This window comes from Onychostruthus taczanowskii, unplaced genomic scaffold, assembly GCF_017590055.1.
Source record: "Onychostruthus taczanowskii isolate IOZ18803 unplaced genomic scaffold, ASM1759005v1 scaffold10, whole genome shotgun sequence".
Classification (NCBI taxonomy): domain Eukaryota; kingdom Metazoa; phylum Chordata; class Aves; order Passeriformes; family Passeridae; genus Onychostruthus; species Onychostruthus taczanowskii.
The window spans coordinates 13,965,547-13,990,000 of NW_024496526.1; the positions used below are offsets into that span (position 1 = coordinate 13,965,547).

The following is a 24,454-nucleotide window of genomic DNA, read 5'->3' on the forward strand; positions in this document are numbered from 1 at the left end:
TTGCTGTGTCTTGATTTCTCCCGGTGAGACAAAGCATCAAGCATCCTTTCTGCTGAATTAATAGAAAGAAAACCTTCTTTGCCTGCTTTTTTAGTAAGTCACAAAAAGAGGAGTTATTTATTTTCTTGTCCATTCATCTGTGTGTTTCTGTAGCCACCTCACAGAACCTTTCTATATTAGGGAGGAAAGAGTTTACTTTTAATGAAAAACACCTCTAGTAAATCTTCTGCTGTTTCCACTAAGAGCTAGCTTACCTCTGTGCAGAAATGTGCTGGAACTAATGCAATATTGCATCTGGGATTTCCTACTAGATGTTGACTCACTTTCAGTGTTTGATAATTTTTCACTTTTTCTACTTCAGAAATTTTGGAACTTTCTATGAAGCTTTCCTCCTAAGATTCTCAATTGAACCTGTAGTCTGCTCATGCCCTTTAAAAATGAGATTTGCTCATGCTTTTGTATTGGTTCATTAGACCACAGTGGGAAAATGTGTCAAATTTCTCCTTATAGAATGTGCTTTGAAGTCATGGTATGGCTTGACATTGCTCTAAGCTGAAAGCACCAGCAAGAAACTTTCTGCTTTTGTGCCATTAACAGTCACCAGTTTTCTCTCCATTTCTGTCCCCTGGAGTATGTTCCTGTAATTCTCAGCTACATGTTCAGATGAGGTTTTGTGCCTGGGATGTCTCCCAGAGCTGTTTGTATCCCTGACCTGGCTGGGCACCTCTCTGGCTTTAGCTGCCGCTCTGGGGTCACACACAGAGCTCATGTTGTGATTCATGTCTCATCCAACACCTGACTCAAACCATAAGCATTTTCAAAGTTCATTGCTCAGGTTAAGGAAATAATTCAGTCTTGTTACTTTTTTGCTAAGCTGGCATTCTGGATTTGTGCATGAGGGCATTATGAAAAGGTTTGTTTTTCTTTTTTTTTTTTTTTTTTTTTTTTTTTTTTTTCTTTGTTTACCACTTGTGCCTATTTGTTTCCACAAGTTCATGGAGTTTCTAGTCCTCATACTCCCTCTTTCTCCTGGTTAAAACTTCTTTCCAACACTCAACCAAGATAAGGTCTTACCAGGTCAGAAACCTTCATATTTTTCTTCTTCTTTTGTCTCCCTTAATCAAATCTATTTTATCTTAAAGTCCAGCAAAAGACATCCACAGCCCGCTGTCTTTTATTTCTTACCCATCTCTGCATGTCTTTGAATCAGGAGCTTCCTAGAGGCCTTCATGACATATATTGTCTATTCTTGCCCAGTCGCTGTAAGCCATCCTTCCTCTCACTTTCCATTTGTGAAATACTTACTTTCACACCTCTTTGTCGCTGCTGGTAAATTTTTACTGTCACAGTGACTACTCCTCATTTTTCACCGGAGTAATTTTCAGTGCTTGCTGGCAGCTGCCTCTTGCTGCCTTCCACTGTGTGGAAACTGCAGGGCAGTTCCAGCTGTAGAGAGCTCACTCAAGTGTCTGAAGAGGAGTTTCTAGGGAGATGCTGGGAGAAACACAGAATCTTCCCTTTCTTTTTCCTTTCCCTAATTTCTCAGCCAGCATGACATCAATCAACTGGTCTGATCAAACCAGTGCAACAGTTTTGGGAAAATGTTAGGTTCTTTCTGTCCCATGCCATGAAAAACAGCTGCTCAGTGTGAAGAATTATTTAGTATTTTCTTTAGCTGTGTGCAGTTTATTGAGCAAAAATGGAATAGTTTCCTACTGAAATCTAGTTTTTCAGCATCCCTCTGTTTTCACTGACAGCTTTCTGAGATGACTTTTGAGCAACACATTGTGAGACTTTATCAGTGTGTGTTGAAGGTCAGAGTTGCAGGTACAGTCTTGTCTGACAGGAGAATAAGTTTATATAAATGTCCTTATTTGATGCTTCTCACCTGTTTCTGCAGTGAGAAGAGCCTGGAGCTCCTGGAACTCATGTCAAACATGACATACTTACATTAGACTCACGTCAAATGTGTTTTAGACCCCATAAGACTCTTAAATTTATGTGCTACTGAAAATTTGGACAACTGCAGCCCAATAAAGAAAGGTCCCTAGGTCACACTGTTCTTGTTTTATAGTGATGGATGAAATTTAATCTTTTTGAAGAGAAACTCTTTAAAACAAATCTGAAATATGCCCATTTCTGTTTCCCCTTAATTATTTCATGTCTTAGACTTCAGCTGAAAAGACTTCATCTGAGTTCCTCCTGCAGTCTCACTTAGTAAATGTTTTGTAACACAGCTACTGGATTCTGTGGCAAATTTGCTGGCACTTGAAACTACGAATTCAATCAGTTCTTTCTAACCACTGCTATAAAAAAAAAACTCATCTAATGTGGACTGTTTCTTGTTTCAGGCAAAGAGCAGAGGTGATACCTTACATTTTAGTTAATAAGGATTCTGGTATGATAAAGGTCTTGCATTAATATTGTGATTAGTCTATTCAAAAACAAAATACTTCCCAGATCTTAAAAATTTTATATTGTATTTCAGTCAGATATATTTATTATTTAGAAATCTATCTAGATATCCTCTCCTGAAAGATTTATTCAAAGAATTGCAGAGACTGCAGTTCAGTATATGCATCATAGTAATCAAAACTACCCAAGTCTCCTTTAAGTCAGAATTCACATTTAAAAGTAGCTCTAGGAGGGATTGTTGCTTTCACTCGTTTAATTTAATATATTTGAAACAGCCTATAAAACAAATTATGGAATTCTTAAAGAATATAACATGTCTTTTTTTTATCACCATAAATAATTGAGAGCTATTCAGTACTTTATAAAAATCACTGAGAACTTTATTAATATCTCTATGAGTAAATTGGCTCCCTGCTTGATTTTTAATTTCTGGTGTTAGGCAGAATATTCAATTTCCCCTTACTAAATGTGTGAACATACTGTTGGCTGTATTCCCCCTTTTCATATATCTGATATTTGGCCAGTGAAAGTGTTATATGAGCACTTTGTGATAATAGTTGTTCGTAAGCTGATTTAACAGTTTTTAATTCAACTTCATTAGCCTTAGGGGGTTTGTTTTTTGTGAAATCTTCTCCTGGGATTTAATTTAGGCTCCCATTTTGTCTGCTGTTGGATCGTACCTTTCTTTTGCCTAATCATGGCGAATGAAATTATTGTCCCTTGTCGCAAGCGCCTCAGAGGTTTGGTGGAGAGCTCTGTGAGGCTCCAAAGGGCCCTGATTGGATTGGCAGCATTGCAGCCATTCCTCTTCCTCATGCCCTGGCCACAGCAACTTGTTTCCTGCTACAAAACTGAACTCAATCTCCTTTTGTTTTGACCTGGAGGGGTAATATGGACAGACGTGCTGAAATTGGTGTATTCCCACTTGTGTCGAGCCTAAAGCACTAACAAGGTAAAAATCAATCCAGGAAGAGTGTGTGCAACCTCTGTCTCCAAGTACCCACGAGCTGCAAATCACCTTGTGCTTCACTGACCAAACAGCCCAGGTTTTTCACCCAAGAGCCTCTCTAATTGTGGCAACAGTTTTGTTAAATCACCCACACCGAAGAACAGCAAAGCTCAGGGAGCTGAGAGCTGCCCAGCTACTTTCGGAAAGAGGGTGATCACTCAAATTTAGAAGTTTCTTAATTCCATCCATTGCAGTTGCGTAGTTAAGTGTCATTGTTTAAATTATGAGACTGTTTTTCTGGATTTGGGTCTTTGCTGTTAAAACTTGCTGCTAGGCAGAAAGTGAGTTTAGCTATTTTTTAACCAAGACAAGCCTCAAAATAGAGGAGAAAAATTGTCTCCCTTTAGATGGTACTGAAAGTGCAAGCCTCTTAACAGAAGAAAAATGTCATGCTATTAGCCTCTAATACAATCACATTACTTTGGTCCTTTGACAAAGTAAAGCCTCATTGATATTAAATATGAAAAGTTACTACTTTCACAGTAGCAACTTTTCATAAGGAGTTTTGATTTTTTCCACTGAGTTCTAAGAGACTGGCCCATTAATAATATATGGCGCCGCTCACAAGTCACATATGCTTAATAATTAGGAAACATTTGTAATGAGTTGAAAAGGGTAAGGAAAGCAGCAGAGTGTGAGCAAGTCCTAAACTACAGAAGTCTGAGGCTAATAATTACCTGGGCTTCAAAAGCTTTTCAAATCCTAACAACAGATCCTACTTAAAATTAACAGGCACTGCACAGAAGAGAGTAATGAAACAAGTCCAAGCTTACCATTTGGGATAAAGGATAGCTAAAAAGATATAAAGGAGGAAAAAAAAAAAAAAAGGCTTTAAATATAGCTTCTGGCAATCTTGGCAAGGTTTTCTGAAGGAGAATGAGAGTTACGTTGGAAATATTGCTGAAGTCTAACAGGAGTAGCTGCTATAAGTCCCTTAATCCCCTGTGCAAATCCTAACCCTTATAGGTATATACTGTGGGGATACTCCATAACTGACAGCTTCTCAGTATGGGAAGAATTTCACCTACACAAGGGGGTTAAAGTCGTTGAATTCTTGATTTCAATGATGAAACCAGGAGTTATTTTTCCATTATTCTTTGTTTTGATTAAACAGACCCTTCATCATTTCAATCATTTGAAATGTCTCTTCTCCATCTCAGTGAGCTGTCAGCAGGGAAGCTCTGGGTGAGAGCAGGACCCTGCTGGGATGCTCACTGTGGAGAGCGTGGTGGGGCTGGAATAACATTGTCCATCCACTTGGGTTTGTTTTGTTTCAGCATAGCTGTAAAATACCATGTGGAATTAAGCAATAGAAATATTGATTCTTTAATTTTTTTAACCTTATCAGAAATGCCAGTTAAGTGATCTAGAGCAAGAAAAATATTAGATTCCGAAATGAATAGAAACCTAACACTGGCAACAACTTTGGAGGGTGAGGTGCTAATTTGGGGAAAGGCTGACAGGAGGGGAAAGAACCAAGTGACATCAGCTTTATCTTCATCCCCTTTTCTTACCTGCATATTAAAAAATCCTGCATAAGATGCACCAAGTAAATATTTTCTTCATCCGTACATGGTCCTCATTGTTAAATATGTGAGTACAATTTAACAAATATATTCTCATCCCTCACTGCAGAGTTAGAGCAGTCCTGAGCAGAATTCCTAGAGATGAGGGCTTGAGGCATGGAGAGACCAAATGACTCATCAGTGATCCGACAAGTCTGTGATAGCAAAGAAAATTGAAACTCCTTCTCAAACTCCAGCCAGTGAGCCAAAAATATGCCATGGAAAGCAACGAGCAGGTTTTTCTGTTTTCTTAGTTGGTGTGTGTATGTGTCATTCTATTTATTCTGAGTTTTGGCATTGAATCCAAAGAAACACAATCAGGCTCATGTGCTTGCAATAAAATTAATGCCATAGACGTTAAATTAAAACATATAAAAATGCAATTAGAAAACTGCAGTAAAATTAATGCAGAGTAGAATGCAAAGAGTTGAGCCCAGCTGTTGAGCCTGGGGACCAGGTCTGTGCTCAGAGGTTCTGCAGAGCTGTTTGCAGATCTGGGTGAGAGCAAGGTATATTTGGGGGGGTGAAAGAACTGTTTCTGTGACTTTGGTTTCTGAGATTGACTTTTGACTGAGTGCAGCAGCATTAGGAGATGCTCCTGCTGAGGACCTGAGTGATGGGTACTTTTTCTGTCTGTATTGCATCACATGGAGCCCAGGAAACTGGAGGAATGTTCCTCAGAATATGGAATTAAACTTTCAGTTGAACTGGAGATTCATATGTGTTTATAAGGCATATTTAGAAATGTTTTTGGGTTTGAGGAACTGATTGTACCATTTGTTGGTTTGGGGTTTTATTTATTTGGTTTGGTTTGGGTTTTTTTAATCCTGGAATTTGAAATATGAAAGCTTGGGCTTTGGATGTGGTACCACCACGTTCTCCTAGGCAAAAGGATGATGATGATCCAGCATGATCTGATAAGGGTTTTTCCTAGCTCCAGGCTGGCTCCAGCCTCCAGACTTTCTATGTCCTTTTGTAGTTTAATTTCTAAGACCTCATGGTTCTTTTTGTCACACATTTCCTGCTAAGAGAGTGATATTTAAGTCACAATTAACCTTTTTCCTCTAAACTTGTGACAGTGTCTGTTGCTTGCCCATCTTAGGTCTTCAGGGTGCTTTGATACACAGATGTGCTCCTCAAACAGCCAGCTGTGCCATGGACATATAGGATTGTAGGAAACTGAACTTAATTATTATTTTTGGCCCTTTCATTCTTTTCCCTGCACAATGCTGCCTTTGCAGACATGGCATAAGATCCTCCTGGCTCTGTGTAATGAACTTTGGGAGCAGTGACAAGTCTCATTAACTCCTCAGAGCTGATTCTTTCTCATGGCTGGAACAGAAGCATGAAAAAAATCAAAGAAATCTTTGCCAACACCTGGATGCTTTTGCAAAATTAAAGCAATGTGTGAATGAAGAGCTTAGCTGCCACCCAGCAGCTACATCAGCTCCTTTGTGGACACAGCCTGGCCCCAAACTGCCCATTTATGATTTGGCTTAATCCATCCTTTCATAAACATAACATGCTTTGCTGGTATATGGTCCTAATATAATCTAAATAATGACTATGAAATTTCCAGCTTGCTTTGTGACCTGATAAGGGAGACTAAACAAACTGCTCCATGCCCAGGGAAGCTGGAAGATGTAAAATCAAGTATTACAAATTTCACACTGTATTCCTGTAGCTTTTCAACTTGCCTTCCTCTGGATTTGAAATGATTATCTTACACAATTTAATGACAGGATACTTCAACGCATTGCCCTGAACTGTAAAAGCTGGGCCACATTAATGGCATTTCCCTGTTTTCTGTATCACTGCTCAAGAGTTTCTGTCTCTTTTTCTTGCTGAGAAGGGAAATGAGACCCGTGTTGCTCCAGGCTGTAAATTATAAATGAGTAGCATGATCATCTGTAATGCCGAAGCAAAGGTCAGAGGATTTTTTTTTTTTTTGGTATTTTTTCTGTGTTCTTTAACTGGGTCTTCTTTGATGTTTACACGCTGCACATACATCACAATCATTATATCCTGCACTCCTGCATCATTAATACAACTACAAATGAGATGACTCAAGTTATGAACAACCAGTGCTTCAGTCTAATGCAGATAGATATGAAGGAGGAAAATGAGCTAAATAAAAATACTTATTGAAGGGATTGTTCCCTGGTGTAAATGTCCTTAAAGAGACTATGACTAAATAAGAGGATACTGCTCCTTTCTGCAGTCATTTTCCAACCCAGTAAACCTTTGTTCATTGATTTGCAAAACAAGAGAACATTTTGGAGAAAAAAAACAAAAACAAAAACAACAGGAATTTGAAAACCTTTCAGCAATATTTAATTATGTTCTTACTTGTTTCATGAAACTGAGCTAATAAGTTTGCTTTAAATTTTATGTGGCACATGTAAAAAATCTGTATAAGGATTGGAAGTGGCAGAATTCCCTGGGAATGTCTCAGTGTTATCTGTGAGGACCTAGACAAGGCTGGATGGGTCCTTCAGCAATCTGGTCCAGTGGAAAGTGTCCCTGCCCATGGCAGGGCTTGGAAAGAGATGCTTTTCAAGGTGCCTTGCAACCCAAGGCATTCTCTGATGGCAATGGTTTTATTTGAAGCAGAGAATGGAACAATCTATTTAAAAGGTTATTTTCTAACAGAAGTGGGTTTGTAAGAGCATGCTCACCTTGCAGAAAAAGACACAGCTAGTTTGACAGTAATTTACTCTCATTTTAGGCATGATTTCTCGACGGATTTCAAATATGTTTTTGCTCCAGAATGGAGAGATGTTCTCTGTGGAGGTGTTCCAGGAGCATCTCTGCTGACCAGCCTTGGGTGCTGCTGGGGATACCTGGGACTGGCAGCAGGTTGCTGCAACCAAAACTTATCCATCATTGAGACAACGATCTTGATTAGTGATGTGTTAAAACAAGGGCTCAGTTTGGATAAATTTGCATTTTTTAATTTGTAGTGGAACATTTGCTAAATTAGACCTTTTTCTCCTTAGATACTGATTTTAACACACTTCCCACAATGGGTTTTATCTGCCATGGGAAGCATGTAACTTGACAGTCCCATTGCTAACATGTTTAAGGTGTTTTTAATCACAGGCACATCATATATGGCTTTTCAGAACCTTCCACTCTACATATTTTGCCAAAAGTTATGGATTGGAATTCAGAATCTATTTGGATCTTGGTGCCTTTTTTTGAGGCAGGAACAGTTGAAATGGCGACTGCAGTTCAAAATGCTCATTTTGCATGCAGAGTAACAACTCTTTAATAAGAAATTTTACTGCAGTAAGTTAATGTGCAGTTTTATTGCCTATTATTTTTAGTGAGCATTTATAAAGCGTTATGTTTGGGGTTTAACACCTTAGCTCTCTCCCATCACAACAGGTTGAAATTTGGCATAGCAGTGGCAACCTTCATTTCAAAATTTTCACAGAAAATTGTAAACAGCAAATCGCTATAATTTGTGAAGATTTTGTTAATTTCCACATTTTGAAGCCTGTCAACTTAAATGTCAAATAACGTGACATCCATATGGACCATTAGATCAATGAGAGTGTAGGACCAGAGCTGCCTCAAAGTGCACATCCTGCAGTGACACCTCTGAAGTTCTAGAACAGCCAAAAGAGAAAAAATAAAAAAGAGGAAAAGCAAATTGTCAGATTATGGTAGGAAAGGGCAAGACAGCTAAAACTGTTTTTTTTAAAAAAAAATCCTTCATTCTGTCATTTTGGAAAAGTTTTGAAATTTCACTTTCCAAGTTGCCTCCGTGGTGCTGCAGCTGAGATCTGGGTTGAAGCCAACTTCAGAATTAGTGAGTTTTGAGCATTTGAAGTGCAACCAGGGAGCTTTTCATCAGCCCTGATCTGGTTAATGGTCTGATTGATCTGTATTTTGTCTTTGCTTTCTGGGTGTGGTCCAAGTGGAACATAGTATTGTTTTCTTCTTCTCACAGACTATTTGTCCAGATGTTTTATTTCCATTTGAATTTCTTTTCTGCTTCAAACCTTTGAAATTCACAGAATGTGTGTAGATATTGATATCAGCAGATTGTTGCAGGAACATGCAATATTCAGGGTTTTCAGTGCAATGTTATCTATATATTATAGAGTTCCTATAAAATAACTGAAATATCTTTTATGATTCGAAGCATCAGCAACAGAGTCACTTGGGCAGAGTCTCTGTTGTACTTTATTTCGGGTGTATTCATTTTGGCAATGTAATATCTCATTTAAAATGGATGTATATTGCACTATTAATTTTCATGGGTCTGAGAATAATAAAAAACACATGCAGCAGTAAAGAAAAAAACATTCTTTTCTGTAGAGCCTCTGTTTAGATGCAGTTTACAGAAGTAAACATAAAACCTGTGTTGTTATACAGAAATACAAACTACTTCATTTTACACTCTGCAGTATTCATATAACAAGTTTCTAACTCAAATGTGGTCTTAATTCTGCAGAGCTCAGCTCTTTTAGGCAAACTGCAAAATACTCCTTTAGGGAGGGGCCATGACTTTCTTTTCCCTGTTTGCTTCCAGGAAGGCTGACCTACTGTGACCTTTAAATACAGATTTTTTTATCACTACAAGTTTTGTCAGATTTCACTCCTAAAATTTTGCTATCTGGCATAGGTAAAAATGAGTGAAGCCTTGGCAGAAATGGTGTCCAACATGTTCAGCTCTGGAGAGCTGAGAAGTTGAGGAAGGAGTCTGTGATGGGGACTTGTTGATATTGTAAAAGCATTGATACAGGGGAATCTCAAGTAGTACTGGCATTGTTAATCACTGATATCGCTGTGTGCTGAGATAAGAAGTGGAGAACCCAAGGTAGGTGGGGAAAAAGTCCCTGGTTTTGCAATATTGGTTTTATCTGCAATGCTCTGGCAGTAGGTGATCCAGTGCATCCAGCTGCTTTAGAAAACTGTTTGTAGCAATGCTCTCAAACATAGTTTCCATTAAATATGAGTTAATAATGTAATGTCCAAGCTCAGACATATAATTACATATTTTTAAAATAATTATATGTTTTTGAGGTTGTTTTTTTCAGAAGATGATCTTTAAAAAGGGAATATAGCATTGAACTTCACTGGTTTTTATTTTAAAGCAAGTTTTTTGAAGAGTAAGTTTAGTTCAAGAAAATAAAAGTGTATGCAGAATTCACACTGGTCTCACAGTGAGAACAATGCCCACACAATCTTTATCCAAGGTCTTATTTGCTTGTTGTTCACCAAAATGTCCTTTTCTTGGTGAAACTAAGTCAGATTTTATAACTCCTTTTAGCTTTCAATATTCATTAAGTTTAAGAGCAGGGGAGAATGTTTTGAATTTCATATCTTGGAACTAAACAGTGGAAATATGTCTCAACTATTTTTTGGTTTTTTGACGTGAATTCAGAGAAAATGGATATTGTTAAAATCAATAGTTAATTGAAAGATGTGATGTGTTTTATTATTTGCAGTAAAAGAGAAATTCTCAGTTGGTAATGTTAAGTTTTTAGTGCTAACTCTTTATAGAATTTATTGCATTTTTATGTCATTGTTAGAAATAAAATATATTATTAGAAATTTATATATTGCTCAATCCTATATAATTCTTAGTACTCAAAGCTAAATGAAAAGATAATAAGATTTCTATTAATTTATTTTCTTTAAAAAATCTTAGGCTAATAGGCTGGTGGGGCCATGACTTCAAAACACGATTCCTCATGGAAAACAGTATGTATTTATACACTCACAATTTTGCCTTATTTATTTATATATAACCAACTTCATTTATGTAGCAGTTTGAGGAGGACAGAACTTTGCATTTCCTCATCCTAAATATGTGAGGCAGTGGAGTTAACAAAATAAATGTTGGAATAAATTTGTGTGTGGGCAGAAGGGTTTGACTGTCTGCTCCTAGACATTTTGCTGAAATACCTTCAAAAAGCAGATATAGAATATGGATGAAACTTTCAAAGTATCTCAGTGAATTAAATTCATAAGTCTCTGAGGAGCTAGGATCTGCTATCTGTCACTGGGGTTATATCTTTCTTCAGGATTAGTTCTACTGGAATTAATGAGAAATTATACAAATTCAGGTAAGGCAACCTGACAGAAGTCATGAAATCCCACTAATGTTTCAGCATCTCCAAATTTCCTGCACAAGGGACGGATGGGTTGTAAGACAAACCTGCTCTGAAATAGTGTTTATTGTCCCAACACAAAATGAGAACTTCTTTCCAAATCTGACAGCTAGGCTGTTCAGCTCCAGTTTAAACTATGGCAGAGAGAATATCCTGAGGGATCAGGATGAGAAAGGAGCTTTTTGGTTTGATTGGTTGTTTTGTTTTTTAATATATTTTTAATTTTCTGTGGCAGCGCCTGTTGATATGGCTTTGGCTGGAGAGCACCTCTCTAATAGCCTCAGTCTGCTCTTTGTTTTCAGACCAAATGCAAAAGAGTGGCACTATAGAAAGCCAGCAGGAGACACAAATTGCCTTGAAATACTGCTAGAAGAAGAAAAAACGTTGTTTATTCATTTCCATGAGCAGTTTACAGGGGAGAAGTTGGGCATTATAAAATTAGTCAGTCTGCTGTGCGTGAAAAGCGTTTCCTCTGCCACGTCCTCCCGCTCTGATGCTGGAGCATGAAATATCAACGGTGACACAGAACTTACAGCGAGGCTTTTGTGGATTTATTAAATAGATTTTGTGAAATTTCACAGCCCAAAGTCTAGGCAGCTCCTCTCCTTGGCCTGAAGCTACACTTAGCTGCATATGCAGCCTCCCATGTGTCTCATCAGCTCAATAAAGTGAAGGAACGTGATTCCTTGCTCCGCGTGAGCGTGCCTCTGCTGACTTGGAATTCCTCTGCCTCGTGCCAGCCTTAAAAGAGATTCAAGTGTAAAGGTGGTTTTAGCACACACCATTTAAACAAATTAATTGCAGTTCTCTGGTTCCCATGAAGCTGCTAATGAGGTCTTCTGCTGGATAAAATTGGGCTTCTCTCGAAGTTGAAAGTATTAGTTGGGAATAGATTACTATTTCCTTTTAATGACCGATTCCTACGGGCCACATTAGGGAAATATTTTACTGCGTGAGGACAGACTTCAAGATAAGGTCCAATCCATTAAAATGAAGAAATCAAAAACACTAATATAAGTTATTCATTTTCCAGAATTACAACTAAGTGAAGGAATTAATGGATTCCGGTTATCAAATCCTCCAATTTTACTGGTCTGCGCTCTGCATGCCAGTTTAGAGGTAAGTAATTGCTTTGCTTTGAGCCTGAATTTAAGAGTATAAAAATGTTTAATGAATGTTACGTGTGTTATTGCTGTCTCCCTTAAAGAAAACTATGAAATATTTGAACATGGAAGGAGAGAAGTAATGAAAAGCAAACAAAATAACCCCACAGCCCTGACAGACCATGGCCTTTAATGAATATGCTCATCTCCCCATGTCTCTCACAAACTCTGCTGGAGAACACTGAGTTGGACTGAGAGTATTTTAGATTTGCACCTCCAAACCTGAACTCAGGCAATGTGTTTGTCCCTGCTTTTAGGAGATCAGTACAAACAGCACCTTTATCCCATAGAAATATTCACGGTTCAAAATCATAGAATAATTAAAATTGGAAGAGATCTCTGAGATCACCAAGTCCAACAGTGCCTTGTCTCAATACTACTGACGGGAAGGATTATGCTCAGCATCTTCCTATGAAGGAATCATGTAAGTCTGAAAAGTTGCATTTAGAGCTGCTGCTTCCTATGTTCCACCAGCAAAGCAGACTAATATCCTTTATGAAAGAAAATTAGGTGTCCTGGCTGTACTGTATCAACTGATCCAGTGGCTCAAAGAACCTGTTCTGCCTTTGGTTGAAAGCAGAAGGGACAGAAACTATCTGCAAATGTTTCCTAAAAAAGAATCCATGAGCGTGGCATAGCTTCAAGCTGTCTTTTCTTTCATTGAATCATTAGTTTTCTGGTGGCCAAAGGAGCAGAGCCCCAAATCTGACTTATCTCTGTGTGAATCACTGACACTGTGGCTGTGGGAAGGGCAGTCCTGCCATACAGAGATAATTCCTCCTCTGAAGGTGTGATCCATGTGCTGAAAGCCTCTAATCCATTTTGGAGAGCACAGCCCATCCCTGTTTGAGGGCATGGAGCAGTTCCCCAAACACCTGTGTTTCATATCAGGATGTTCCAGCATTTCTCATAAGGATGGTTCACCTCTGAAGTCAGGACTCTTGGTCTCTGTGACTTAAAAAGGTGGTGTTACTCAGACTTACCTGTTGTATGCAATATATTCTACCATAAAATCATCCTTAACTGGTTTTCAAGGCAGCCTTGTGTAGCAAGGTTTTGCCACCAGCATAGAAATGGCAGAAATTTATTTCTGATTTGCATTCCATTATTTCCAGTGGAATGGCTGAGATGATGCTGGAACAAAGAACTGTGTCCACATCCCTCTTCTGTATTTACTGAAAAACCAGCATCTTAAGCAAACAAAGTGAGAAATTTGCCAGTTATGATCTCTCCATGTTACATGCAACACTGAAGGACTGCAAAGGGCACAGCCATGCTTCTTGTTCTGCCTGACAATTTATTTTTTTTAGTCCTTAAACATCCAATATATTGTTTTAAACTTTATGTGACCTTTGAGATAAGCTGAAAGCTGTTCTGCCATGACCCAGATTGTGAGTGCTCGGGTTTGTGTGGGCTGGTGTCATTTAGCCCACTGCAGGGAGCCTGGAACAATGAGGGCTGAGCAGTTTCCACTGCCTCCCCTTCCCCTGCCCACATTACCTTTTGGCACAGCCAGGATTTCCCAATGCTAATTGCTCTAATACAGTGGGAAACAAAGTAGTTTTCATGTCTGGCAAGAGCTGGCTAGTGAAATTGCATGCCACCTTCACTGGGACACATTAAGCAGAAGGCAGTGTTTCCAATGGAAACAATGAAAACTGCAAGTGTTAATGGATGTTATTCCTCAATAATGCTTAAAGTGACTGTTATGGCACTAGCTGCTGCCTTTTATGGAAAAAAGGGGAGCGCTCTACAGACACATTTTAAAGACCTTTTTCAAAAAATTTCACCCAGGAGACCAAGTATTCCTTGCACAAAGCCGGTGGAAGCAGATTTTTGCATGCAGCCTAAGGAGATCCATCCCTCATACTCCTGCAAATCCTAGAGGAATAGGAGGCAGGTCTGTTTTCCCTCTAGTAACGCAATGAACAGTCCTGTGTCTGCTCTGCCTGCATGGGTGGAGAGGGAAGCACCTCTAGATTTTTGTTGACCTGTGCAAATGCTGACTGCTGGTGGCTCTGGTCCCTGGCACATTTATTCCCTTGCAAAGTCTGTCTTACAGCATCCACATTCTGTTTCACAAGCACAAATGCAGGGGTTCTTGGTTTTGTGCAGCATCTAGTGGCTGTGATAGCATCAGGGAGTGACATTTGGGATGTTCTACAACACAATGATTTCCAGATGCTGCTGGAAACCAGAATTAGTTATATTTTGAGTAGGATTCCTCAGGTACCTCTCTTTAAGCCTTTCCAGGTTATGATATAAGCAGTCTTAAAATTGTTACTTCTCTAGTGTGGAACAGTGATTTCTTGAGAGTGAAGATCATGGATTTTCATCCAGGGCACTGCCTTGCCTCTGATTTGCAGCAGTCAGTGGAGAGCTGTCCACAAGCATTGATGTGCCAGGATGTGATTTGAAGTGGCTGTTGCGCACTTGCATGTCTGTATCCTTATCATTTCCCTCTGCAGATAATTCCATGGGAAGAAAGAAAGGGAGGTTTGAGGCAGGCAGGGGTAAATTGTTTCTGGGGTTGCATTACCATCATTCCCTGTAATGGAGCCTTGCCAGAGCAAAAGCAGAAGCTGTCTCACCTTCTGCTCCCAAACTCCTCTAACACATTGGTCTTGTTTGTGTGGCCAAACAGCACTGCCATTTTCAAGCCGTCATTTTTGCATGCCTCATGATATTTTGAGTGTCTGAAACTCACTGGTTTTTGTAGCTGTGCAAGAGCACAGAGCTATTGAAAAATAATTCAGTCATTTTCTTTTTTTCTTCCTGTGGATTAGAGAGAGCAACCCTGCACAAGACTTAAAGTTGTAAAGTCAATCTTAATACACATTTTGTGCTTTCACAGACAAGATTTTCTACACCAGTCATGATGTTTCAGTCTTGGTCCTTGGATTTGGTTAGCAGAATCATTTAGTTTGGAAAAGACCTCTGAGATAATTGTGTCCAACCATTAAACCAGCACTGCCAGGCCCACCACCAAATCGTGTCTGCAAGTGCCACACCTATGTGGTTTGGAACACTTCCAGGGACAGTGATTTCTGCCACTGACAGCCTGTTTCAGTGCTTGATCACTATTTTAGTTAAGAAACTCTTCCCAATATCCAAACTAAGCCTCTCCTGGTGCCGCTTGAGGCTGTTCCCTCTTTTCCTATCAATTGTTTCCTGGGAGAGGAGACCAAACCCCACCTGGCTACACCCTCCCTTCAGGGAGCTGTAGAGAGTGGGAAGGTATGTATTAAGGGTACATGCAAGGGAAAATTTTATGTGATTTTTGAGATTCATTCAGCCCTCTTACACCTACAGAGGATTTATGGATTCTCTTTAGACATGCAGAAGAATGCTCTCTGAGCAAACTGGCTTTGTATGCAAGTTATTTCTGCAGACACAGATGCTTACGAAACTTCTAAACAGTAGGCACAAATATCTGTCATTATCTAAAACACATTTTCCTGTGTTTTCCAAAGCTCAATCCTGCTATGTTTATGTTAAATGTCTCTCTGGTGTTACTACTTGATTCCAGTGATAATGTAAATAGAAACCTATCTTTGTTTCCTTTTAATTTTCTACAGCAACACATTCTCATTCTAATAATTTCAAATCATCACAGGTTTTTAGTCAAACTACAATGAAAGCATTGAGGAGGAAATCTGTTCTACTCACTGGTTACCTGGAATACCTGATAAAGCACTACTACAGTGAAGATAAAACAAATCCAGAGAAGCCTTTTGTAAGAATAATCACACCCTCTCAGATTGAGGAGAGAGGATGCCAGCTCACTCTGTCGTTTTCCCTTCCAATCAAATCTGTGTTTAAAGAGCTGGAGAAGAGAGGAGTGGCTGTAAGTAAACCAAACTTCATCTTCTTTACAAGTAACAAACTATTAATTTGCTTTTATTCAAATGTAATTTCATATAAGGCAAAAAACCCATTAGGACTGATGACAATTTCTTACAATTTCAATTTTTACTTGTGCAAGCAATCAAATACATAGAGTTATTTTATAAATTATTTGTTAGCCACTGTATTGCCCTTTCACTGTTGACTTATTTCCAGTAGTTCTGGAGTCACTGCTGGGGTTAGAGCTGTGTCATGGGTGCATTAGGACAGAAGGCACAGCTACAGATTTACACAACAAGGAACTTTGAACCTACATCAGTCCCCTTCTTGATCCACAAATGGTCAAAAGCTTTGTGGAACACTGAGACAGAGCAATGGAAAAGCTGCCATTTCCCTAGAGGTGTGTTTTAGCACTCAGAAAAAGCAGCCACTGAGCAGCACTTCGTTGTGATGGCACAGTTACCATTGAGCACTGCTCCAAAAGAATAAAAGAGAAATTTAGGGTCATACATTGGGTGATTTAGATGTGCTGGGAGGTGAGGCTGATAGCATAATGCCATATAAATGAGATATCACTTTTATTTCAGCTGGTCACTTGTCTCCCCAAAGGGCACCTCTTTTAGGTTACGTATGCTGCTGCTTTGGTGCTGCCAGGGAATTCCAGGAACTCCTGCTTTTAACATGGCACGGGGCCTCACACTGTTGGCTTGTCTTTGCAATGCAGTGATATTTTTCAAATATAAGAGATTATTATATTCAGGAAAATGTTCAAAATCACAGTGAGGGGAAGAAAAATACTGCAATGCCTGTGCCATTACTTGCACCTTTAGAACAAGACACTTACATACTGGAATGGGGGGGGTTGTGCTTTTTTTTTTTTTTTTTGTCACCTCTGTGCCTCTTCAACTCTGGGTTGCTATAGGTATTAAAGTGAATTTTGGGACTACATACTTGGTTTGTAGTCTTCAATAGCACTGCTAAAGTCCTGCCCATCCTGAGCTTTGCATCTTTTTTTAGGCAAAACTACTCTTCTTACTAAATTTTTCACAATCATGCTCCTCACTGTAGATCCTTGAGCATCCCAAAGGTTTTGCATGTGCTTCCTTGTCAGTCCAGTCATTCTTCCTTGAAGACAAGTTGTGGCATTTGAAAATAGAGCCTGACAGATAGACAAGAAGTGACCTGAATTTACTGAATGCTCCCTCTCTGTTTTGCAGTGTGACATGAGAGAACCAAACGCTCTTCGCATTGCTCCAGTTCCTCTCTACAATTCCTTCCTTGATGTGCACAGATTTATTGAAATCCTGGGATCTGCAATTACATCTTCAAAACAAACAGCAAATAATACTGTGCTATCTCGTTCTTATTGATGGCTCAGCTGTACCTTTTAATCTATTTCTGACTAAGATGCATTTATCCTGCTGAGTGATTCTTTGCTTCGAGTAAACCGAGCTATATCCCATGCAATTTGCAAAAAAATGACTGTGCTTGAATAGTTATTTACAACAGACATAGTTTTATTAAAGCTCATATTTCTACTCTGCTTTGACTTTGACTTCATGAATTAGTATGCTTTGTATATTTTAATGGGGCTATTCTTAAACATTTTATGTAGTTTTATTGCATTAGCCTTGAGAAGCATGTTAAAATTGCTATCAACTAGAACAGGGATGAAAAAAAAAATCCCTTCTTTATTATAAAAATTATGCATAATAAAATGTGGAAAATAGACAAATCGCCAACTGTTAAAAGATACAGTCCAATTTACATTTTTAATTTAGCAATTCTATTTAAAGTACAGGGTATACTTGAAAAGTAAAAGTTGAACAACTGTTTCAAAACTGCTGCACACCAAGTTTTTCAAAGGGCCCAATATTTTGAAATTTTGCTTTAATGAATGATTTAATTGAAGAGTGAATTTACATTGCAGATACCTTCTTTGGTGTGATACAGTTGGCCAAAACAAAACATTTTATCTTGCTAGGTAGTCCTGTTGGAGAGGAGGAGCTGGAGGAAACTGAGGAGAGTTGTAGACCCGTGTAAGGCAGCGTGAAGGGCTGTATGAGCACTCCCTGCAGCTTTAGCGAGGCTTAGTTGGGATTAGGCAAAATGAACCCTGAGCTCTTTAAGCAGCAGCAAAACATCTCATTGTTAGCTCACCGTGTGGCCCGAATTTTTACAGAGATTTGCACCAGGCAGGCAAGAGCAATGTAGAAAAACTGCTTACATTTCAGCAACTCTATATCCAAAGTTGTTTTAAGGCATAAATAACACCTTGGCATAATTGGCAATTAAGCCCTAGAGTTTGTAGCTATTCATGCAGCGTTTTCCAAGAATCAGCTGAAACTTCCTCTCTGATGATGCTCAATGTGTCTCATTTTTGGTATGAAACACTTAGAAAATTGCATCCAGTAGTGCTTTGAATATGTGAAGGGAGCCTATAATAAAGACAGGGACAAACTGGTGTGGTAGGACAAGGGGGACGGTTTTCAATTGGAGAAGGGTGGATTTAGGATAGATATAAGAAAGCAGGTCTTTACAGTGAAAGTGCTGAAACACCGGAACTGAGAGGTGGTGGATGCATCCCTGGAAACATTCAAGGCCAGGTTGGATGGGGCTCCGAGCAGCCTGCTCTGGGTGTCCCTGCCATGGCAGGGGGACCCCTTAAAAGTCCATTCCAACCCAAAGTACTCTGATTCCATGATACTTTTTTATTCTACTTCAAGAGTGAGGAAGGATTTTGCGGGGAGTGAGGTCTTCTCTAGTTTCTCTTGAAGTTGCTTTTGCTGGTTGAAACTCACACCCTTAGAGCACCTCCTTCTGCACAAGGAAACCCAAGGGCCTTCACAGCACCTACCTGTTCTCTAAAATTCCCCAAAGATGTGTAGTGTTAAAACCCTTGCTGCACTGATGCCTATTTTATTGGTTGTAATATGCAGGGGAAGGCTGAAGGAACTGCAAATACAGCATTTGTTGGTATTTTTAGCACTTGTAAAGAGAAAGACACGTAAAAAGCTTCTTTAACCAGAATATTGTTATGAAGAATAGCACAGGAGTCTTAATCAGTTGGAAAGCTCTGTCTCACTCAAGAGGTTTTGATTGCACTGACGTCATCTCTCCTTGGTTCAGCTGAGCTGGGTTATGTTGCAGGCCAGGTATCTGTATTTTTGTGGGTTTATTTTTATCCTTGCACCTGCAGCTCAGCTACTTTATCTGATCTTAGAGAAGGACCATTTTCCATAAAGTGACAGTTGATGCAAAAAGCAGTGAATATAAAAATGTGCAGGTCCACAGTGTTGAAAGGGGTTGGACTCAGTGTCAGTGCCTTTGCAGCATTTGTGTACAAATGCCAGCTCAATCTTCCATCTTCCCATTAAAGTTAGGCAAGCTTAAATTCAGATATGGATGTTCATGACATTGTAAAATACCTTATTGTGGTATGAGCTCAAACCCCAGAGGAGTAAGAATCCCAAAATCTCTTTCTAAATAGCATCTGGACCTCAAATTTGGACAAGCTGTCTTGGCAGTTCTGGGGAGATAAACAGTGATTTTTGAGAAGTTTGAGATCTGCCTTTGATTCACACACTGTGAAAATAATTTTTTGTGTCTCAGAGGAAAGTGAACCACATAGTAGGTAAGTACTGAATATATGCAGTTCAGGTTGCAAAGGCTAAGCGATTAATAATAAATGTTTGATAATATTTTGTCTTTTAGTATCATTTCAGGCTAAAGGTACAAATATTGACTTTATGTATTTGTGTTCCATTTGATGGATTAGATTAAATTCAGTGCATCAAAACTCACTTATTTCAACTGTTTTGAGTTATTATCTCTTTTTTACCTGTGACTTATGATAATAAAACTGAAATCTCCTTGCATTTATAGGCATATATATATATATATAAATAAATTCAGAAAATTATTTCCAAAAAGTGAGGGAAGCCTATATTGCAGTTTACTCATTTTACTGAAACAAAATTGCAGCATAAGCACCAGTTTCACATGGTCTTTCCCTATCTGAAGTAAAAGTTTTGCAAAATGAATAATACTGGAAGTTAACATTAGGTGTCAGTATTTTACATATTATTTAGCAAAAGAATATCAAGGGAAAGAGCTTCAGTGGAAAAAATAAAAAGAAGAATATTGCAGTCTGCTTTTTCAAATGCTTTAAGTTATCACAGTTAGAGTAATATCAGGAATAATTATGTGTGAAATAATTAATTGTATATACCCCGAATGCTTCTTGCTAGTTACATCTCTGATTTAAAATTCAATACTAAGTACCACGGCTTTCTAATTGTGATAACATTTCATTCTTGGATTGTCTGAAGAAATTACATTTTCCAAATTGAACTGCAGGACATGAGGAGCTGTAGATGACAGAAAATTGATACCCAGGTAGAGTGAAAAAATGCCTACAAAATGAAGGAAAATGTGAGTATGCACATCCCTGGTCATGTGTGATCTTTTTCAGCACAACTACATTTAAAAATGTACAGAACTCTTAAGCTCACTGCAACTGTTGAAAATATGAGGAAGAAATACCGTGGGATCCATCTGTGTGTTTTTAACCCTGTTCTGCCACGGGAACACCAAAGACAAGGCAAAGTCTCCCTTCACAAGTAGCAAAGGATGCCTTTGTCTTCCAAAAGAGCAATCTACTCTGAGTGAAGGAAAAGGCATGACAGTAATTTTTTCATCTGAGCTTGTGGCATTACTGAGAATGGGAAGGATGTGGCTCGTTTGAAGAGCTTAAACCCCAAAAAGTCCTTGTCTGACAGTGACAGGACACATCTTGATTTCATTTTACTAACAAATTACTATACATTGGTAGATTAAACAAGAAAGGTGCAAGAAAGGATGGAAGAGACTAAAACAAAATAATTAACTTTTTAACCTGTGTTAGATATTCCCAAACAGAACTGGGTACAGTGGGAATTCCCTGTGAAATTCCAGCCCCTGGGGTAGGGATGGGCTTTGGTTGGGTTCAAAAAGGTGAAAAGAAACATTTTGGGGCTAAATCCACAGAGGGGCCTGACAATGTGTTGACGTCAAAGCAGCCACATCAATATTTTATTTTAATAGCTTTCCCTGAGTCACAGAATCACTGAGGTTTGAAAAGAACTCCGAGATCATTGAGTCCAACTGCCATGTTCACTGTTAAAATGAAGGCATGGCTGAGGCAGGTGTGTTATTTCCTATAAAACACACTTCAGAGGGAGCTGACCTACCCAGAGACCCCCCAAAACCACTGCAGATTCCCATCTGAACCTCTGGGCACTCAAGCTGGTGCAAATATATTTCTGAAAAGCTGCTCACTCTCTGAGACCAGCTGAGAGACAGTTTTGCATCGTAAGCTTAAACTTTTGTCAATATTTGTGAAATATATTTAGACAGCTTTTTCAGAAATGAGTAACTTATAGATCAGTAATTCATACTTTTTATATCCAGAGTTTTTATTTCCTAAACTTACTCTTCTAAGCATGGTTTTATGTTTCTAGTTAAATATAAGTGAGAATTGATTGGGGTATTTCTCAATGGAATTCTATCTTTATTTCATCATAATTGCTTCATATTTGAATAATGACAGATGAACTACTTCATTCAATTGCAGTTTTAAGGCTTTGAAGTCACAATAGCAGCAAAGGATTTAAATCCTGAAACCATTATTATGGCAGAGAAGACATCAGGGAAAAGGAAAACTTATGGTAGTGTAATTTTCTAGACAGAAAAATTCTTCTGCGGTTGCACTTTTTTCTTTTATTATTTTTTTCTGTGGACATTTTATTAATGTTAAAAGAACCCTGGAAGAAGAGATTGGAAATGCTGAATGAGAGTCCTGCTGTAAGTAAACTTCTGTAGTTATTTGGCTTTGGAGCTTGCTACAAACCTTTTAAAATTCTGGGCAGCTGCAATACTGTATTTCACCAATAAAGAGTTCATTAGATCTTTTTTCTCTCTGACATTTTACATCTAGTCCTGAGTACATGTTAATACTCCAAGGTATGAATTTCAAAGTTCCCTTTATCTTTGTGTACAGTTTTAAGCAATTAATCAAATGATAAAATACAGCTTTAAAATTAGGAACGAATTGTGAATTTCAAGTATATGTTCAAAAAGTTGCTACATTATAATTTGGAGGGGGAGGGTGGGGCCTCATCAACTGAACTTAATTCTGATGCTCTTTTTTTTTTTTTTTTTTTTTTTTTATACCTTACATTTTACTGAGGAATTTTGAAGTGATCCTCAAATTGTTAAAACATGACCAAGTGGTCTATCCAGGATAGTTCTTTCTCCTCAGAGGCTACATCAAAGTGGTAGAGACATAGAAAAATCATTATTCAATATGTTCAAAATGATTCCCACGTGGGGGAAGATTTATACAGGCTTCTGAAATGAGCATGGGGGCAAACAGCACCGAGACCCCTTCGTCTGAAATAAAAGTGAGTGGCAGTTGTATCATCCCTGTACAAGGCATGAATTTGAAGATATGCATGAAGTGTGGTGGGGTGGGGGTTGACACATAATTTTGGCAGCAGGGGCCAAATCCCATCTCTTGAGTTCAACCTGCAACTTTTCTACTCCAAGGACGTTCCTGGAGCTTTGGAAGCCTGGGGTGGGGTGGCTGTTCCAAAGGTAATTGGGAGAGGACATTTGCAAAGTTCCCTTTGACATCTGAGCACAAAGCATTAAGAACTGGGAGTTTCTAAATATCATCAATGAATCTCAACAAAAACACGTTTGCAATTATTTTGCCTGTATTTTCATTTTATTCACTGAGGTGTGTCAAGCACACAGCACCCTGTTTCTTCTTAATGAGTGTGTTATTTTAATTTTCACCTGGGAGGTTAAAGGCAATATTCAGAAATATTCATTCTTCAGTCAAGATTGGCAGTAGTTTTAACATTGTATCTGACGGTTTGTGCAAAATGCTCAGATGTTGTTTTGTGATATCAAATTTAAACCACTGTGGCCATGACGCAACAGATGCTGCCAATTCTCCCCCTCTTCTGTGGAAAACACCTCACAACTGGGTAATCTGTGGACCTTCCTTTTTAAGGATGTTTCTGGAGTTTTCTGTACTGCTCCTGCTTATAGAGAAAAAATGTCAAGTTCTCGTTTAGAGGAATTGTGAGTAAAAGAACATATTCACCTGCTTCTGAGTTCTCTTCATTGACCCTGAAAGTGTGTTCTTTCTTCTTATTTTTAAGCTGATATGAAAATCCCACTTATTATAGAATCATGGAATCATTTATAGAATCATGGTGTCAGTTGGAAAAGACTTTGAGGGTACTGAGTCCAACCTTAGATATGATGCTACCAAGTCCACGACTAAACTATTTCCCTGATTTTTCTTTGACTTCTAGTTTCAATACAGTACAGTGTCAGATTAATTTAATGACTTTATAAACTTCATTATAACATTTAAATTTTATTCGATTTTGAAAGAACTTGGATTAGAAAAGATAAATTTCTTCTACATTAATACAGCAGTGACAAGTACACTGAATTTTGAGAAGAAGTTACTCTCAACTTTTCAAATGTAACTACTAAATGAAATATTCTGCATTCCTCTGTATTAGATATGGATGAAGATTAAAGCTACGTGTCAATTTTTGGAATATCCTAAGTTCTGTGGAAGATGGTGTAGCATATGACTGCTTGATTTTCATTAGTATTCTTATTTTATTCAAACTTTCTCTCTTTAACTGGATATTAAAACTGAAGTGATAAAATACCAGAAGAAGTATGAATCACCAAAGTTCTATGTTGGAGTCTGATCTTCTGACATTTTTCTGAATGAATATTGAAATGCTTCTCAACAAAAGGTCTTGAAATTGTTCCATCAGTAATCAGACCTAGACTTGACTTGAAAAAAATTCTTTTTATATTTAGTTAAGAAAAGCATGCTCTTAATTATAATGATGATCATTAAAACAAATGTCTTGGAAGGCTGCTATTTTCAACTCAAAGTCTCTTCAAAAGCATATGAAAAACCTGATGATATATATAACAGGTCTACCCCCCCAAAAAATCAGAAAAACATACCAAATTAATGTATATGATATACATGTACATGCATGTGTATGTATATGTGTGCTCCTCTCCAGAGAATCAGTTGATTCTGTCTTTAATTTTTTTTTTTTTCACATTTATGGGATGTGTAAGAAGTGGTTTAATTTGATGAAATCAAACATTCGGTGAAAACAAAGGCGTTAGCTCTGAAATAAGACATCAGCTTTGCTGGGCTATAGATCCTTTGAACTTGGATGACATTGTCTCTGAGGACAAGATGTTTGATGAATTTTAGACTTTAAAGCCTTTGGT

At 38.3% G+C, this 24,454-nt stretch overlaps 1 protein-coding gene across 1 annotated transcript in view; it reads left to right on the forward strand.

Annotated features, from left to right (window-relative positions):
* KYNU (kynureninase) overlaps positions 1-17,496 on the forward strand; it is a 60,607-nt gene extending 43,111 nt beyond the window's left edge. The window contains exons 11-14 of the mRNA XM_041407855.1: positions 10,655-10,707; positions 12,151-12,236; positions 15,897-16,127; positions 17,344-17,496. Coding sequence (XP_041263789.1) covers positions 10,655-10,707; positions 12,151-12,236; positions 15,897-16,127; positions 17,344-17,496 — 523 coding nt within the window. The remainder of the gene's footprint in view (positions 1-10,654; positions 10,708-12,150; positions 12,237-15,896; positions 16,128-17,343) is intronic.
* Positions 17,497-24,454: the final 6,958 nt, after the last annotated feature.